The 18200-nt window shown below is 47.3% G+C and overlaps 1 protein-coding gene across 4 annotated transcripts in view; it reads right to left on the bottom strand.

Moving 5' to 3' along the window:
- The window catches only part of PALD1 (phosphatase domain containing paladin 1), a 323546-nt gene that overhangs the window by 294764 nt on the left and 10582 nt on the right, over positions 1-18200 (bottom strand). For 2 of the 4 annotated variants that reach the window (XM_056530501.1, XM_056530504.1), the window contains exon 2: positions 5692-5779. In XM_056530501.1, coding sequence (XP_056386476.1) covers positions 5692-5711 — 20 coding nt within the window. In that variant the 5' untranslated portion in view covers positions 5712-5779. Of the gene's footprint in view, positions 1-5691; positions 5780-6032; positions 6169-18200 lie in introns of those variants that run through there. The other 2 variants (XM_056530500.1, XM_056530503.1) reach the window with 2 other exon arrangements.

Below are 18200 nucleotides of genomic sequence, written 5' to 3'. Positions count from 1 at the left end.
AGCAAAAATAAAGGTCTGGATAGGTTTACCACTTAGTATGGCAGATAGGATTAGCCTATTAAAGATGACAATCCTGCCCCAGATTCTGTTTGTGTTGACAAATAGCCCGGTATGGTTAGGAGAACAAATTTTTGAGGAAATTGAAGCCATGGAAAGAGAACTAGTCTGGAAAGGGAAAAAAACAAGAATGAAATTAGGTCACCTGAGTAGAGGAGTCAAAAATGGAGGACTAGCTGTTTCAGATTTTAGACTATATTATTTGGCAGCGCATTTAAAGGGGTACTCCACCCCTAGACATCTTATCCCCTATCCAAACACTAAAATGTAACTTTTAATATATAGTTCACTTAAAAAGGATCCAATTGTGATCCACTGGCCAAACTCAAAAAGAAAAAAATATATATTGTTGTTGCTGCAAAACAACCCTGATAAATGGTCTCAATGCAGTCTTACAGATGAAGTATACAAAAGCACAGGGTGTATACCAGTCAGAGATAAGTATATGTTTCCTACCTAAAGGTGGGGTAAAGGTAGCAGAAAAGGGGGGTAGGGACCTACAGGATAGATATATAAGGCCAATTGGTGCGTGTGGCCACTACCTGCGACTCGCCCTATAATAGCCCTAGGCTACTCCTGCCGCTAGGCGGAGTTGACGTCCTTATAAGGGCGGCCCAGCTCCGGAACCTAGGCCTAAGCTGTCCTTAGTAAATACTGGCCTAGGACAAGTTAGGGAAGGGGCTCTCTGTCTCACTGGGGAACCCTAACTAGCTATAGGATAGGGATGGACAGCCTAAGATAGTATCACAGTGAGAAACACCTAGACAATGGACCATGGATATAAGGTCACTTATCTAGCTAGATTATTGTGGCCAAGGTTATTCCAGTGACGGGTAGCCCAGATGGTAATGGTATGGGCTATCCAACAATTTCCTATGGGGAAATTCTCCCATCATGCACAGCTCCCGGGACGTGACATCATCATTGAGCAGTTAGACAGAAAACTTCAGAAGCTAATAACTATTGGAAGGATTAAGATTTTTTAATAGAAGTAATTTACAAATCTGTTTAACTTTCCGGGGCCAGTTGATTATATATATAAAAGGTTTTGCCTGGAATACCCTTTAAAATGATGATTCTGCTGAAATAATCTTCATCTGTGTTTGGAAATCATAACTCATATGTCTGCCAGTTTTGTTTCATATTTAAAGTATACGATGATGTCATCATAGGAAAATCTTTGTCGGAAGAAAAAAGACTGCATTGTATAAGTTTAAAGTTTGATATCTATGACTTTGTAACCTCAAAATGCACATTTCTATTAGTAATACTGGTGGTTGAGATAGTTGTAGCAACACCAGTAGGAAGTACTAGTGAACGAGATTTACTATAAACAATGCACCATTGACATCTACTACACATACTATTTTAGTATTGCATATTCCTAGGCAGGGCTGCTGCAAGGTTTTTCACCATCCTAGGCAAAAGTGAATTTTGCTGCCCCTTTGACTCCACGCATTGACCTGCCCTTTGACATGCCCCACCTTACCACTGGGGTGACACACTGTAACAAACCTCCTCCTCATGCTACTGACTGAGCGAGTGGTTCAGATGTTGGTTGTCTTACTTTCTTACGGCAGGTAGAGAGGCGCCCCCATCAAGAGGGCACTCTAGGCGGCTGCCTATTTTGCCTATAGGCAGAGCCGGCTATGTTCCATAGTAATCTAAGGAAGTTTTACTGAACACTTTTTTAAATTCTCAAATACAGTGTATATATATATATATATATATATATATATATATATATATATATTGATATACAAGTGTATGTAAATATGCATTGTACGACTTTAAAGTGCGCGATCAACTGAACATTTCTATTAGTAATACTAGTGGTTGTGGTAGTTGTAGTAACTCCAGTAGGAACCACTAGTGAACGAGATTTACTTTAAACAATGCACCATTGACATTTACTACTCATACTATTAACCCCTTAAGGACCCAGCCATTTTATACCTTAGGACCTGGCCATTTTTTGAACATCTGACCACTGTCACTTTAAACATTAATAACTCTGGAATGCTTTTAGTTATCATTCTGATTCCAAGATTGTTTTTTCGTGACATATTCTACTTTAACATAGTGGTAAAATTTTGTGGTAACTTGCATCCTTTCTTGGTGAAAAATCCCAAAATTTGATGAAAAAAATGAAAATTTAGCAATTTTCTAACTTTGAAGCTCTCTGCTTGTAAGGAAAATGGATATTCCAAATATTTATTTTATTTTATTCACATATACAATATGTCTACTTTATGTTTGCATCATAAAATTGACGTGTTTTTACTTTTGGAAGACACCAGAGGGCTTCAAAGTTCAGCAGCAATTTTCCAGCAATTTTATACTTGTGTTTGTAGCCCAATTTCTCTCGAGTAAGCACATACCTCATATGTCTATGTAAAGTGTTCGGCGGGCGCAGTAGAGGGCTCAGAAGCAAAGGGGTGACAATGGGATTTTGGAGAGTACTTTTTTCAGAAATGGTTTTTGGGGGGCATGTTGCATTTAGGAAGCGCCTATGGTGCCAGAACAGCAAAAAAAAAAAAAACACATGCCATACCATTTTGAAAACTAGACCCCTTGAGGAACGTAATAAGGAATTAAGTGAGCCTTAATACCCCACAGGTGTTTCACGCTGTTTGCCCTGGATGCCTGCTGAAGCATTTCAGCAGGCATCCGCTTCCGATCTCTGCCCGGGGCACGGCAGAGACCGGAGAAAGACCAGGACGTACTAGTACGTCCTGGGTCCTTAAAGCCCAGGGTGCCAGGACATTCTAGTAAGTCCTGGGTCCTTAAGGGGTTAAAGGATAACTGCAGCGGCATTACACTTATCCCCTATCCACAGGATAGGGGATAAGTGTTTGATTGCGGGGGGTCCAACCGCTGGGACCCCCGCGATCTCCCTAACGGGGCGCCGCCATTAGCACTCATGGTGAGCACTAAGGCGCGTAGCGTCGACCTAGAGGTCGACGGTGACGCCCCGTCTCCTCCCCGTCCCCATAAAGTTCTATGGGGGAGACGGGGAGGCACGAACACTGCCTCCCCGCCTCTCCCATAGAGATGTATGGAGGAGGGCGTGCCAGCTGCAACGTCATGCTGCGGCCGGCACGCCACCTGCAGGGGACAGCCACGGACCCGTACAGGAGATCACAGGGGGTCCCAGTGGTCGGACACCCCCCCCCCCGCGCGCGATCAAACACTTATCCCCTATCCTGTGGATAGGGGATACGTGTTAATCACACTGCAGATGTCCTTTATGATTGCATATTCCTAGGCAGGGCTAGTGCAAGGTTTTTCACCACCGTAGGCAAAAGTTAATTCTGCTGCCCCCTTGACTCCCCCCATTGACCTGCCCCACCTTACTTCTGGGGTGACACGCTATAGCAAGCCCTCTCCTCATGTAATTAGCTTACTACTGGGGTGAAACACTGTAGCAAACCTCCTCCTCATGCTACTGGCTGAGCGAGTGGCTCGGATGTTGTTTATCTTACTTTCTTGCGGCAGACAGAGAGGCGCCCTCATCAATAAGCCACTCTAGGCGGTTGCCTATTTTGCCTATAGGCAGAGCCGGCTCTGTTCCATAGTAATCTAAGGCAGGTTTGCTCAACACTTTTTTCAATTCTCATATACACTGTGTATGTGTATAAATATATATACATATATATTGATATACAAGTGTATGTAAATATGCATTGTACGAGTTTAAAGTGCACAATCAACTAGTGAATGAGATTTACTTTGAACAATGCACCATTGACATCTACTACACATACTATTTATATTGCATATCCCCAGGAAACATAGTAATCTAAGTCAGGTTTACTCAACACTTTTTTTCATTTCTCATACACAACATATAATAATAATAATAATAATAATAATTAATTATAATAATGATTATTATTATTAATTCTTTCTTTACATAACGCACACAGATTCCACAGCACTGTACATTCAAATGGTTCCCTGTCCCCATTGGGGCTCACAATCTAAACCTATCAGTATGTTTTGAAGTGTGGAAGGAAACCGGAGGACCTGGCAAAAACCCATACAAACACAGAGAGAACATACAAACTCTTTGCCGATGATGTCCTTGGTGGGATTTTAACCCAGGACCCCAGCGCTGCAAGGCAACAGGGCCAACCACTGAACCACTGTGATGAATTTACTTATCAGAAACATACATTTGACTAGAAATAACAAATTTCACTTGTTGGTCAGTATACATAGTACAAATGCTGCCTTTGAACAGTCATGATAGTAAATAATAGACTTAAAAAAAAGTATAGGCACAGAGCTTCAAATGTCTGCGGCATACGTTCAGGAGACCATTTCAAACCGGGCATATGGACCTAAGGGTATCAACATTACCTAAATATATCTACAGCTGTGGTCTTCAAATTGTGGACCTCCAGATGTTGCAAAACTACAACTCCCAGCATGCCCGGACAGCCGTTGGCTGTCCGGGCATGCTGGGAGTTGTAGTTTTGCAACATCTGGAGGTCCCCAATTCGGAGACCACTGAAACACAATATCTACCTATTAAAGTCCTTCTTTTTATTTTATTATTATGTATTTATTTAAGAATTTCCCCTTATTCATCTAATACTTCTAAAAATGAAATCTACAAACTAACGCGCAGCTCGGACGGTCTTGGACGGCATCTCAGGAAAGCAGAAGTTCTTTGCCAAAAATATTTTCAGGAAACGTTACATTCCCAAATATATTCAGATTTGCTGAGCATGTGCAGTTTTCTCCGAACCCTCTCCAATTACCAATAGCCACAGAGGAAAAAAAAGACCAAAAAAAAACCCCATAGAAATGAGGTAATGGTACAATGTCTCGAGGGAGAAGGGTTACACTTCACACCAGTGTTATTTTAACAAAAAAAACACACAAAAAAAAAAAAAACTAAAGAACGCCTTACCAGCAACCAACAATAGCATCTAGATACAAATCCCATATCTGAATGTGTCCCACAAAGAAGTGCATAGTTTAGCATAGTTTATCCAACTCTACACTCTCCTTGGGTATAGAGACCTTTATTTTCGATCAAATTCCTTCACATGCGTTGAATATAAATGAGCCGCCTAAGCCCTGCGCCATTGTTCTGAACTTATTTCGGAGCCTCCGACCTGACAAACTATTTTTCTCAGGCTTCAGAATCCCGAATGAAGAGTATGACCACAATGGCTTCAATATTGGCTTCCAGAATTCCCACCCTAATTGGCGTCTGGAGGAAATCCCCCTATTAACCCTGTCAGGCAAAGCATTTAAGATAATGGCTGAGGAACTTGGAGTTGGCAAAGCACTGAAAGGAGGTCATTCTTTACAATAGTCATGGGAGGGCGTAAAGATTATGGAATACTGGGTTCCATACTGAGACTATTATGGAAGATGATGTGCAAGTCAAGTCACCTGGCTTACGTATTGTTATATCTGTAGCCCGGCCCATAGCATCGTAATACAACCAGCCAAAGACTGGGTCGATTGTCCCGGTTGATTGTCTTCTGCATTCCAACCAATGACATATTTGTTAAACACAACTAAAGGTTGTATTAAACAAAAGAGCTACATATCATCCATACAGTATACAATAATATTTGAATAATAGGCCACTGAGCCGGGAGATTGTCTTACCTTGGTTGGGATTGCTGCATGGTTGAGATTGGCGTTCCTGCTTTTATTTGACGTAACCGATGATAAAACGCCTTTTATAAAGGACAGCCTGGGATAGAAAGGAGTGACATTAGGGGATAGCCAATACAAAGTGCACAGCATCAGGTTGTCACATACTAAGAGAGTAGCACCCAGGCATCCGTAGGCAGTCACAGACTGAGTAGTGGGGAAAAAGGTCAGACAGGCACACATTTGGAGAACACAGACTGGGGGAGGCACAAAGACTTCAGTGACACAAAAGTAAAAGACAGTTACTTGTAGATGCAGGACTGAGATGGGTTTACAAGAGGGAATCAACTCACAGCTCTACAAAATGCAGATTAGAGAGGGATAGGGGGTCTCCTCCCACCCTGATTTGGGGCTGCTTCTCTCCTGTCTCTCCCCTCTTCAAAACTAGGGTACCCCACTCTTCTGGTATTGTCTTCTCTAGCTGAATACAGATGTGTAAAGAGAGGCGGGATCCCTCATGCAGCTCTCTGCTCCCAGCCTGTACACGCTCCTCCCAGGAACACCATCACACTGGAATTAGGAGGTGGAGGGGGCGAGAACCCAGGCTGCACACTCAGCTTTACGTATGTACTCAACTTGTTCTGCCTTATGAATGCCCTGACATCCCGGTGATATTGTCTTAAATAAATACATAGATAACAGCTCTGTGTATCGCAGCAATATTGTGTACTCAGTACCCTAAATATTTTGGGTGATGCAGGTAATGTTTTTAGTTAAACCTTTCTTCCAGACCTGTTTAAATGTCTGTTTATTGTACGCTTTCTCCTTTTTAGGGAAAGTGGAAGAGGGGAATAAGGCAAAGTAATGCAGCAGTAATGTAAAGACTACATTTTATATTATGTTCAGTAAGACAGCCCAGAGGGCACCACTAGGGGATATACAGGGGGATTCAAAAAGGATGGTGCAAAAGCAGAGAACATAACACACATTTATTAACATGCAAATATATATATATATATATATATATATATATATATATATATATATATATGTAATACAGCACTACTTATCCAAGTTCATAGCAGGTTCAGGCGCCCCAGACTCTATCACAGTCCACAGAATACAAAATAGTAAAAAAGCGCAGCACTCCTCCAAATAGTGTAAAAAAAAACAAAAAAAAAAGTGGATTTATTTCCTCACATAGCAGCTGCTATGTGAGCAAATAAATCAAATTTTTTTCTACAATCTTTTGAAGGAGTGCTGCACTTTTTTTTTTTTTTTTTTACTAATATATATAATAGATAGATAGATGCAAATCATAAAATGTTAGAGTATCTTGTAATGCCTTTTTTTATTGGACTAACAGAATTTTGTAGAGACAAGCTTTCGGGATTCCTCCCTTTATCAAGTTCAAGCTTAGATTTGCTCTGGTCTTGATAAAGGGAGGAATCCCGAAAGCTTGTCTCTACAAAATTCTGTTAGTCCAATAAAAAAAGATATTACAAGATACTGCAACATTTTTTTGATTTGCATCTGCATCACTGGACTAATATCGCTACTCAAATTTACTATATATATATATATATATATATATATATATATATATATATATATATGTGATTTCCAGTGGTGACATGCCAGATGTCTAGGGGGTAGTTGAGTTCTGTCCAGATACTGTTTCAGTGATGCATTGTCTCAGGTCGATCAGATCCTGTGGTTGGGGGGGGGGGGGGGGGGGGGGGGGGTCAGATACATCAAGTCCTTGATATAACTCCACAGAAAGAAGTTGCAGGGTGTTAGATCTGGCAATTGAAAAGGCCAGCATAACATTGGCTCATTGGTCAACATTGTTTCATTCAGGTATCAGCGAACATCTGACTGGAAACAATAATTCACCAGTATTGTTGAACACTTTATCTGACACAATAAGCATTGTGTTTTTCTGTAAGTTAGACTGGTGATTACATGTCCCAGTTACAATAATGAAAATCATGAATGCAGCTATGTTGGAATAAAACAGATGACACTGTAGGACTAGTGACGATGAGTGCAAGATATGGGCAAAATAAACCTATGGCCATCATTTACATATGAACAGGTGGCTTGGGTATTTTGAAAGAACACTAGGATTTCTGTATCTTAAACAGGCCACATGCACTACGAGCAAAGTAAGCTATACATGCTAATTTGGCTGTAAGTTTAAAGGGGTATTCCAGGATTTTTTTTTTATTTGATTATGCTACAGGGGCTGTAAAGTTAGTGCAGTTCATAATATAGTGTCTGTACCTGTGTGTGACGGTTTTCTCACAATTCTTATGTGATTTTCACCCCAATATTTACTGTTATCAGCATACAAAATGACTGTTGTCTCAGATTTTTCCCAGCTTGCAATGCGGCCGAGACCTGACTCACTAGTCAGCTGATGACAGGGAGCCTGTCTGCTTCAATGGGTGGAGCGATCAATCTGCAAGTAATGCAACAGCTGGAGGCACCCTGATTGAAAACCAAAGGTCTGCAGCTCATTTATGCTTCACTGGGTGGGGTGGCTGATGTGTGGGAAGGAGGAAAATAGAATTGTGGGATTTGTAGTCAAAAAAAGAAAAGTGAAACAGGAAATACTAGTTCACAAAAATGTAGCCACAGTGTTATGGTAATCTCATGACATAGCCATTTAGCCCCAAGACAAGCGCAGATCCTTCCTAAGCATGTCTATTACTGTCTGCCAGGTACGTACTAAAATCACCTTATGGTGGAGAACGCCTTTAAGCTGAAGAGTTCGACTATGACAGACATTGGCATACGGCTTGATCCTTCAACCAGTACATAAGCCATCACTGTCAAGTGTGTCTGGCAGTAGCTCATTCCTCAATCCCCATTCAACTCCACTGCCCCAGTGTTCTGAACATTTTGTTCCGAATGCTAGGTGCGGGCTGCAGGAGTCATGACCAAGCCCCTCGTGATGTCACGCCATGCTACATACCCTCAATGCATGTCACGCCATGCCCCCTCCCATTGACTTGCATTGAGGGGGAAAGGCGTGATGTCATGAGAGGCGTGGCCATGACATCATGACCCCCGCAGCCAGCATCTAGCGTATTGAGTAAATATCATACAACAGTTAATATAATAAAGCATTTGTCACGATTCGGCTGGCTGGAGGTGGATCCTCTGTGCCAGAGAGGGATTGGCGTGGACCGTGCTGGTGGACCGGTTCTAAGTTGCTACTGGTATTCACCAGAGCCCGCCGCAAAGCGGGATGGTCTTGCAGCGGCGGTAGCAACCAGGTCGTATCCACCAGCAACGGCTCAACCTCTCTGACTGCTGAAGATAGGCGCGGTACAAGGGAGTAGACAAGAGCAAGGTCGGACGTAGCAGAAGGTCTGTCACGATTCGGCTGGCAGGAGGTGGATCCTCTGTGCCAGAGAGGGATTGGCGTGGACCGTGCTAGTGGACCGGTTCTAAGCTGCTACTGGTTTTCACCAGAGCCCGCCGCAAAGCGGGATGGTCTTGCAGCGGCGGTAGCAACCAGGTCGTATCCACTAGCAACGGCTCAACCTCTCTGACTGCTGAAGATAGGCGCGGTACAAGGGAGTAGACAAGAGCAAGGTCGGACGTAGCAGAAGGTCGGGGCAGGCAGCAAGGATCGTAGTCAGGGGCAACGGCAGGAGGTCTGGAACACAGGCTAGGAACACACTGGGAAACGCTTTCACTGGCACGATGGCAACAAGATCCGGCAAGGAAGGAAAGGGGAAGTGAGGTTATATAGGGAAGTGCACAGGTGAATAAACTAATTAAGCCAACTGCGCCAATCAGCGGCGCAGTGGCCCTTTAAATCGTAGAGACCCGGCGCGCGCGCGCCCTAAGGAGCGGGGCCGCGCGCGCCGGGACAGGACCGACGGAGAGCGAGTCAGGTACGGGAGCCGGGGTGCGCATCGCGAGCGGGCGCCACCCGCATCGCGAATCGCATCCCGGCTGGGAGAGGTATCGCAGCGCACCCGGTCAGCAGGTCTGACCGGGGCGCTGCGATTGCGAGGAAGTTGCGAGCGCTCCGGGGAGGAGCGGGGACCCGGAGCGCTCGGCGTAACAAGGTCAGGGCAGGCAGCAAGGATCGTAGTCAGGGGCAACGGCAGGAGGTCTGGAACACAGGCTAGGAACACACAAGGGAACGCTTTCACTGGCACAATGGCAACAAGATCCGGCGAGGGAGTGCAGGGGAAGTGAGGTATAAGTAGGGAGTGCACAGGTGAGAATACTGATTAGGCCTGCTGCGCCAATCAGTGGCGCAGCGGCCCTTTAAATGGCCAAGACCCGGCGCGCGCGCGCCCTAAGGAGCGGGGCCGCGCACGCCGGGACAACACAGACGGGGAACGGGTCAGGTACGGGAGCCGAGATGCGCATCGCGAGCGGGCGCGTCCCGCATCGCGAATCGCATCCCGGCTGGGAGTAATATCGCAGCGCACCCGGTCAGCAGGTCTGACCGGGGCGCTGCGAATGAGAGAACGCTGCGAGCGCTCCGGGGAGCCTGAGAACCTGAGGATAAGACTTTTGTCCAGGATGTTGTCCTCAGGTTCCCAGGATCTCTCCTCAGGGCCGCAATTCTCCCAGTCGACCAAGAAGAATCTTTTACCTCTGATCGTTTTGGATGCTAGAATCTCCTTCACAGAAAAGACGTCAGAAGATCCGGAAACTGGAGTGGGAGAAACAACTTTGGGAGAGAAGCGGTTAAGGATGAGTGGTTTAAGGAGAGAGACATGGAAGGCATTGGGAATACGGAGAGAAGGAGGAAGAAGGAGTTTGTAAGAGACAGGGTTGATCTGGCACTTGATTTTGAAAGGACCAAGGTTAGCGTGGTCCCAGTTTGTAACTGGGGACACGAAAGCGGACATATTTAGCGGAGAGCCATACCTTGTCTCCGGGAGCAAAAATGGGGGGAGTTCTTCTTTTTTTATCAGCAAATCTTTTCATCCGGGATGAAGCCTGTAAAAGAGAATTTTGGGTCTCTTTCCATATGGTGGAAAGATCACGAGTCACTTCATCCACAGCGGGCAAACCAGAGGGCAAGGGAGTAGGGAGGGGAGGAAGAGGGTGACGGCCGTACACCACGAAAAATGGGGATTTAGCAGAAGATTCGGAGACTCTGAAGTTGTATGAAAATTCGGCCCAGTCATCCTGGCGGGAGGAAACAAAATGCCGTAAATGGTCACCCAGGACCTGATTAACTCTTTCTACTTGCCCATTGGATTGGGGATGATAAGAAGAAGAGAAGTTTAATTTGATCTTGAGCTGTTTACAGAGGGCCCTCCAGAATTTAGACACGAATTGGACGCCTCTATCTGAGACGATATGCGTGGGCAAACCGTGAAGGCGAAAAATGTGTATAAAAAATTGCTTTGCCAACTGAGGCGCTGAAGGAAGACCAGGAAGAGGAATAAAATGTGCCATCTTGGAAAATCGATCAACGACCACCCAAACAACTGTGTTGCCACGGGATGAGGGCAAGTCCGTAATAAAGTCCATACCAATCTGTGACCAAGGCTGTTCAGGAACAGGCAGAGGATGAAGGAGACCAGCAGGCTTCTAGCGAGGAGTCTTATCCCGGGCACAGACAGTACAGGCCCGCACAAAATCAATAACATCAGTCTCGAGAGTCGGCCACCAATAAAATCGAGAGATGAGTTGCAAGGATTTTTTGATGCCCACATGGCCTGCGAGGTGGGAGGAGTGTCCCCATTTGAGAATCCCGAGACGCTGGCGTGGAGAAACGAAGGTCTTCCCTGGAGGAGTTTGCCTGATGGAAGCTGGAGAAGTGGAGATCAGACAGTCCGGAGGAATGATGTGTTGCGGAGAGACCTCTACTTCAGAGGCATCAGAAGAACGAGAGAGGGCATCGGCCCTAATGTTCTTGTCAGCAGGGCGAAAATGGATTTCAAAGTTAAAACGGGCAAAGAACAACGACCACCTAGCCTGGCGAGGGTTCAGTCGTTGGGCAGACTGGAGGTAGGAGAGATTCTTGTGATCAGTGTATATGATAACTGGAAATTTTGATCCCTCCAGCAGGTGCCTCCATACCTCAAGCGCCAATTTAATGGCCAGTAGTTCTCGATCCCCGATGGAATAGTTTCTCTCCGCCGGGGAGAAGGTCCTAGAAAAAAAACCACAAGTCACAGCATGCCCGGAAGAATTTTTTTGTAGAAGGACAGCTCCAGTTCCCACTGAGGAGGCATCTACCTCCAATAGGAAGGGTTTAGATGGGTCAGGTCTGGAGAGCACGGGAGCGGAAGAAAAGGCAGACTTGAGATGTTTAAATGCGTCTTCGGCTTGGGGGGACCAGGACTTGGGATTGGCATTTTTCTTGGTTAAAGCCACGATAGGAGCCACAATAGTGGAAAAGTGTGGAATAAACTGTCTGTAATAATTGGCGAACCCCAAAAAACGTTGGATAGCACGGAGTCCGGAGGGGCGTGGCCAATCTAAGACGGCAGAGAGTTTATCTGGGTCCATTTGTAGTCCCTGGCCAGAGACCAAGTATCCTAGGAAAGGAAGAGATTGACATTCAAAGAGACATTTCTCCATTTTGGCATAAAGTTGATTGTCACGAAGTCTCTGAAGAACCATGCGGACATGCTGGCGGTGTTCTTCTAAGTTGGCAGAAAAAATCTGAATATCGTCCAGATAAACCACAACACAGGAATATAGGAGATCACGAAAAATTTCTTTAACAAAGTCTTGGAAGACGGCAGGGGCGTTGCATAGGCCAAAGGGCATGACCAGATACTCAAAGTGTCCATGTCTGGTGTTAAATGCAGTCTTCCATTCGTCCCCCTCCCTGATGCGGATGAGATTATAAGCACCTCTTAAGTCCAGTTTGGTAAAGATGTGGGCACCTTGTAAGCGATCAAAGAGTTCCGAGATAAGAGGTAAGGGGTAGCGTTTTTTTACCGTGATTTTATTAAGTCCGCGGTAATCAATACAAGGACGTAGGGAGCCATCTTTTTTGGACACAAAAAAAAATCCAGCTCCGGCAGGAGAGGAGGACTTGCGGATAAACCCCTTTTTTAAATTCTCCTGGATGTACTCCGACATGGCAAGAGTCTCTGGAGCAGACAGAGGATAGATTCTGCCCCGGGGTGGGGTGGTACCCGGGAGGAGGTCAATAGGACAGTCATAAGGCCTGTGAGGAGGCAAAGTCTCAGCTTGCTTTTTGCAAAAAACGTCAGAATAGTCGATATAAGCCTTAGGAAGACCGGATACAGGGGGAACCAAAGGGTCACGGCAAGGAGTACTGGGCACCGATTTAAGACAGTCCTTGTGACAAGAAGTACCCCAGTTCTTGATTTCTCCTGTGGACCAATCAAGGGTTGGGGAATGGCGTTGAAGCCACGGTAATCCAAGAAGAATTTCAGAAGTGCAGTTGGAGAGGACCAAAAATTCAATTTTTTCGTGATGAGGTCCGATGCACATTAGGATAGGTTCCGTGCGGTAACGCACGGTACAGTCCAATCTTTCATTGTTAACAGAATTGATGTAGAGGGGTCTGGCGAGACTGGTCACCGGGATGTTGAACCTGTTGATGAGAGAGGCCAAAATAAAATTTCCTGCAGATCCGGAATCCAAGAAGGCCGTAGCAGAGAAGGAGAAGGTAGAGGAAGATATTCACACAGGTACAGTAAGGCGTGGAGAAGCAGAGTAGACATCAAGAACTGTCTCATCTTTGTGCGGAGTCAGCATACGTCTTTCCAGGCGGGGAGGACGGATAGGACAATCTTTCAAGAAGTGTTCGGTACCGGCACAGTACAGGCATAGGTTCTCCATGCGGCGTCGTGTCCTCTCTTGAGGTGTCAAGCGAGACTGGTCAACTTGCATAGCCTCCACGGCGGGAGGCACAGGAACGGATTGCAGAGGACCAGAGGAGAGAGGAGCCGGGGAGAGAAACAGCCTCGTGCGAACAAAGTCCATATCCTGGCGGAGCTCCTGACGCCTTTCGGAAAAACGCATGTCAATGCGGGTGGCAAGATGAATAAGTTCATGCAGGTTAGCAGGAATTTCTCGTGCGGCCAGCACATCTTTAATGTTGCTGGATAGGCCTTTTTTAAAGGTCGCGCAGAGGGCCTCATTATTCCAGGATAATTCGGAGGCAAGAGTACGGAATTGGATGGCGTACTCGCCAACAGTAGAATTACCCTGGACCAGGTTCAGCAGGGCAGTCTCAGCAGAAGAGGCTCGGGCAGGTTCCTCAAAGACACTTCGGATCTCCGTGAAGAAGGAGTGTACAGAGGCAGTGACGGGGTCATTGCGGTCCCAGAGCGGTGTGGCCCATGACAGAGCTTTCCCAGACAGAAGGCTGACTACGAAAGCCACCTTAGACCTTTCAGTTGGAAACTGGTCCGACATCATCTCCAAGTGCAGGGAACATTGCGAAAGAAAGCCACGGCAAAACTTAGAGTCCCCATCAAATTTATCCGGCAAGGATAATCGTAAGCCGGAAGCGGCCACTCGCTGCGGAGGAGGTGCAGGAGCTGGCGGAGGAGATTGTTGCTGGAGCTGTGGTAATAGCTGCTGTAGCATCACGGTCAGTTGAGACAGCTGGTGACCTTGTTGCGCTATCTGTTGCGACTGCTGGGCGACCACCGTGGTGAGGTCGGCGACAACTGGCAGTGGGACTTCAGCGGGATCCATGGCCGGATCTACTGTCACGATTCGGCTGGCTGGAGGTGGATCCTCTGTGCCAGAGAGGGATTGGCGTGGACCGTGCTGGTGGACCGGTTCTAAGTTGCTACTGGTATTCACCAGAGCCCGCCGCAAAGCGGGATGGTCTTGCAGCGGCGGTAGCAACCAGGTCGTATCCACCAGCAACGGCTCAACCTCTCTGACTGCTGAAGATAGGCGCGGTACAAGGGAGTAGACAAGAGCAAGGTCGGACGTAGCAGAAGGTCAGGGCAGGCAGCAAGGATCGTAGTCAGGGGCAACGGCAGGAGGTCTGGAACACAGGCTAGGAACACACAAGGGAACGCTTTCACTGGCACAATGGCAACAAGATCCGGCGAGGGAGTGCAGGGGAAGTGAGGTATAAGTAGGGAGTGCACAGGTGAGAATACTGATTAGGCCTGCTGCGCCAATCAGTGGCGCAGCGGGCCTTTAAATGGCAGAGACCCGGCGCGCGCGCGCCCTAAGGAGCGGGGCCGCGCGTGCCGGGACAACACAGACGGGGAACAGGTCAGGTACGGGAGCCGAGATGCGCATCGCGAGCGGGCGCGTCCCGCATCGCGAATCGCATCCCGGCTGGGAGTAATATCGCAGCGCACCCGGTCAGCAGGTCTGATCGGGGCGCTGCGAATGAGAGAATGCTGCGAGCGCTCCGGGGAGGAGCGGGGACCCGGAGCGCTCGGCGTAATAGCATGCATAGAACCATAACATAGTGACCTGTGCACCGAAGGCTAAATGTTACTTATGGTGACCAGGTGTCAAAATAAAGGGGCTGTCTCCTTGAGGCTAGGTTTCCACACAGGTTTTTTCCTGGTGTTTTTTGGAAAACTGCCACTTTCCTGTTCTGAGCCAAAGCCAAAAGTGTATTCAAAAGGAATGGGAAATATAAGGGAAGGACTTATACTTTTCCTTCCTACTGGATCCACTTCTGACTTTGACTCAAAAACTGCAGCGGCAGTATTCATATAAAACACCCCAAAAAAACCTTTGTGGAAACCTAGCCTAAGGGGCCGGCAGCTATAACAGTTTTAGGGCATACACTACCTGAAGAAAAAGACATATGCGTTCCCAAAATCTATGTCTGCATACATGCAACTGCTAATAGGGAAAGGTTATATATTACTGAGTTGTAATTATAATAATGCATGTGTCACGATGCCGGCTGGCAGGTAGTGGATCCTCTGTGCCAGAGAGGGATTGGCGTGGACCGTGCTAGTGGACCGGTTCTAAGCCACTACTGGTTTTCACCAGAGCCCGCCGCAAAGCGGGATGGTCTTGCTGCGGCGGTAGTGACCAGGTCGTATCCACTAGCAACGGCTCACCTCTCTGGCTGCTGAAGATAGGCGCGGTACAAGGGAGTAGTAGAAGCAAGGTCGGACGTAGCAGAAGGTCGGGGCAGGCAGCAAGGATCGTAGTCAGGGGCAACGGCAGAAGGTCTGGAAACACAGGCAAGGAACACACAAGGAACGCTTTCACTGGCACTAAGGCAACAAGATCCGGCAAGGGAGTGCAGGGGAAGTGAGGTGATATAGGGAAGTGCACAGGTGAACACACTAATTGGAACCACTGCGCCAATCAGCGGCGCAGTGGCCCTTTAAATCGCAGAGACCCGGCGCGCGCGCGCCCTAGGGAGCGAGGCCGCGCGCGCCGGGACAGAACAGATGGAGAGCGAGTCAGGTAGGGGAGCCGGGGTGCGCATCGCGAGCGGGCGCTACCCGCATCGCGAATCGCATCCCGGCTGGCAGCGGAATCGCAGCGCCCCGGGTCAGAGGACGTGACCGGAGCGCTGCAGCGGGGAGAGTGAAGCGAGCGCTCCGGGGAGGAGCGGGGACCCGGAGCGCTCGGCGTAACAGTACCCCCCCCCCTTGGGTCTCCCCCTCTTCTTAGAGCCTGAGAACCTGAGGAGCAGACTTTTGTCCAGGATGTTGTCCTCAGGTTCCCAGGATCTCTCTTCAGGACCACAACCCTCCCAGTCCACTAAAAAAAAATTTTTTCCTCTGACCTTTTTGGCAGCTAAAATTTCTTTGACCGAGAAGATGTCCGAGGAGCCGGAAACAGGAGTGGGAGGAACAGATTTGGGAGAAAAACGGTTGAGGATGAGTGGTTTGAGAAGAGAGACGTGAAAGGCATTAGGGATACGAAGAGAAGGAGGAAGAAGAAGTTTATAAGAGACAGGATTAATTTGACACAAAATTTTGAAAGGACCAAGGTAGCGTGGTCCCAACTTGTAGCTAGGGACACGGAAGCGGACATATTTAGCGGAGAGCCATACCTTGTCTCCAGGGGAAAAAACGGGAGGAGCTCTTCTTTTCTTATCCGCGAACTTCTTCATGCGTGATGAAGCCTGTAAGAGAGAATTTTGGGTCTCTCTCCATATGATGGAAAGGTCACGAGAAATTTCATCCACAGCGGGCAGACCAGAGGGCAAGGGAGTAGGGAGGGGGGGAAGAGGGTGACGGCCGTACACCACGAAAAATGGGGATTTGGAGGAAGACTCAGAGACCCTGAAGTTATACGAGAATTCGGCCCATGGGAGGAGATCTGCCCAGTCATCCTGGCGGGAGGAAACAAAATGTCGCAAATAATCACCCAAGATCTGGTTAATTCTTTCTACTTGTCCATTGGACTGGGGATGATATGCAGAAGAAAAATTTAATTTAATCTTGAGTTGTTTACAGAGAGCCCTCCAGAATTTAGACACGAATTGGACGCCTCTATCCGAGACAATCTGCGTAGGCAACCCGTGAAGACGAAAAATGTGTACAAAAAATTGTTTAGCCAACTGAGGCGCAGAAGGAAGACCAGGAAGAGGGATGAAATGTGCCATTTTGGAGAATCGATCAACGACCACCCAAATAACAGTGTTGCCACGGGAAGGGGGTAAATCAGTAATGAAATCCATACCAATCAGAGACCAAGGCTGTTCGGGGACAGGCAGAGGATGAAGAAAACCAGCGGGCTTCTGGCGAGGAGTCTTATCCCGGGCACAGATAGTGCAGGCTCGCACAAAGTCCACAACATCCGTCTCCAGAGTCGGCCACCAATAGAAGCGGGAGATGAGTTGCACAGATTTCTTGATACCCGCATGACCTGCGAGATGGGAGGAGTGACCCCATTTGAGGATTCCGAGGCGTTGGCGAGGAGAAACAAAGGTCTTTCCTGGAGGAGTCTGCCTGATGGAGGCAGGAGAAGTGGAGATCAGGCAGTCAGGTGGAATGATGTGTTGCGGAGAGAGTTCAACTTCTGAGGCATCCGAGGAACGAGAGAGAGCATCGGCCCTAATGTTCTTATCGGCAGGACGAAAGTGAATCTCAAAATTAAATCGGGCAAAGAACAGAGACCACCGGGCCTGGCGAGGATTCAGCCGTTGGGCAGACTGGAGGTAGGAGAGGTTCTTGTGGTCGGTGTAGATAATAACAGGAGAACTTGATCCCTCCAGCAGATGCCTCCATTCCCCAAGTGCTAATTTAATGGCTAGAAGCTCTCGATCCCCGATGGAGTAGTTCCTCTCCGCTGGAGAGAAGGTCCTAGAGAAAAAACCACAAGTGACAGCATGTCCGGAAGAATTTTTTTGTAGAAGAACAGCTCCAGCTCCCACTGAGGAGGCATCAACCTCCAATAGGAAGGGTTTGGAAGGGTCAGGTCTGGAGAGGACGGGAGCCGAAGAAAAGGCAGACTTGAGTCGTTTAAAGGCGTCTTCTGCTTGAGGAGGCCAGGACTTGGGATCAGCATTTTTTTTGGTTAAAGCCACGATAGGAGCCACAATGGTAGAAAAATGTGGAATAAATTGCCTGTAATAATTGGCGAACCCCAAAAAG

Source organism: Hyla sarda, chromosome 7, assembly GCF_029499605.1.
Source record: "Hyla sarda isolate aHylSar1 chromosome 7, aHylSar1.hap1, whole genome shotgun sequence".
Taxonomy (NCBI): domain Eukaryota; kingdom Metazoa; phylum Chordata; class Amphibia; order Anura; family Hylidae; genus Hyla; species Hyla sarda.
Note: the sequence above shows the minus strand (reverse complement) of the source record. Positions and strands in the feature narration are given on the sequence as shown.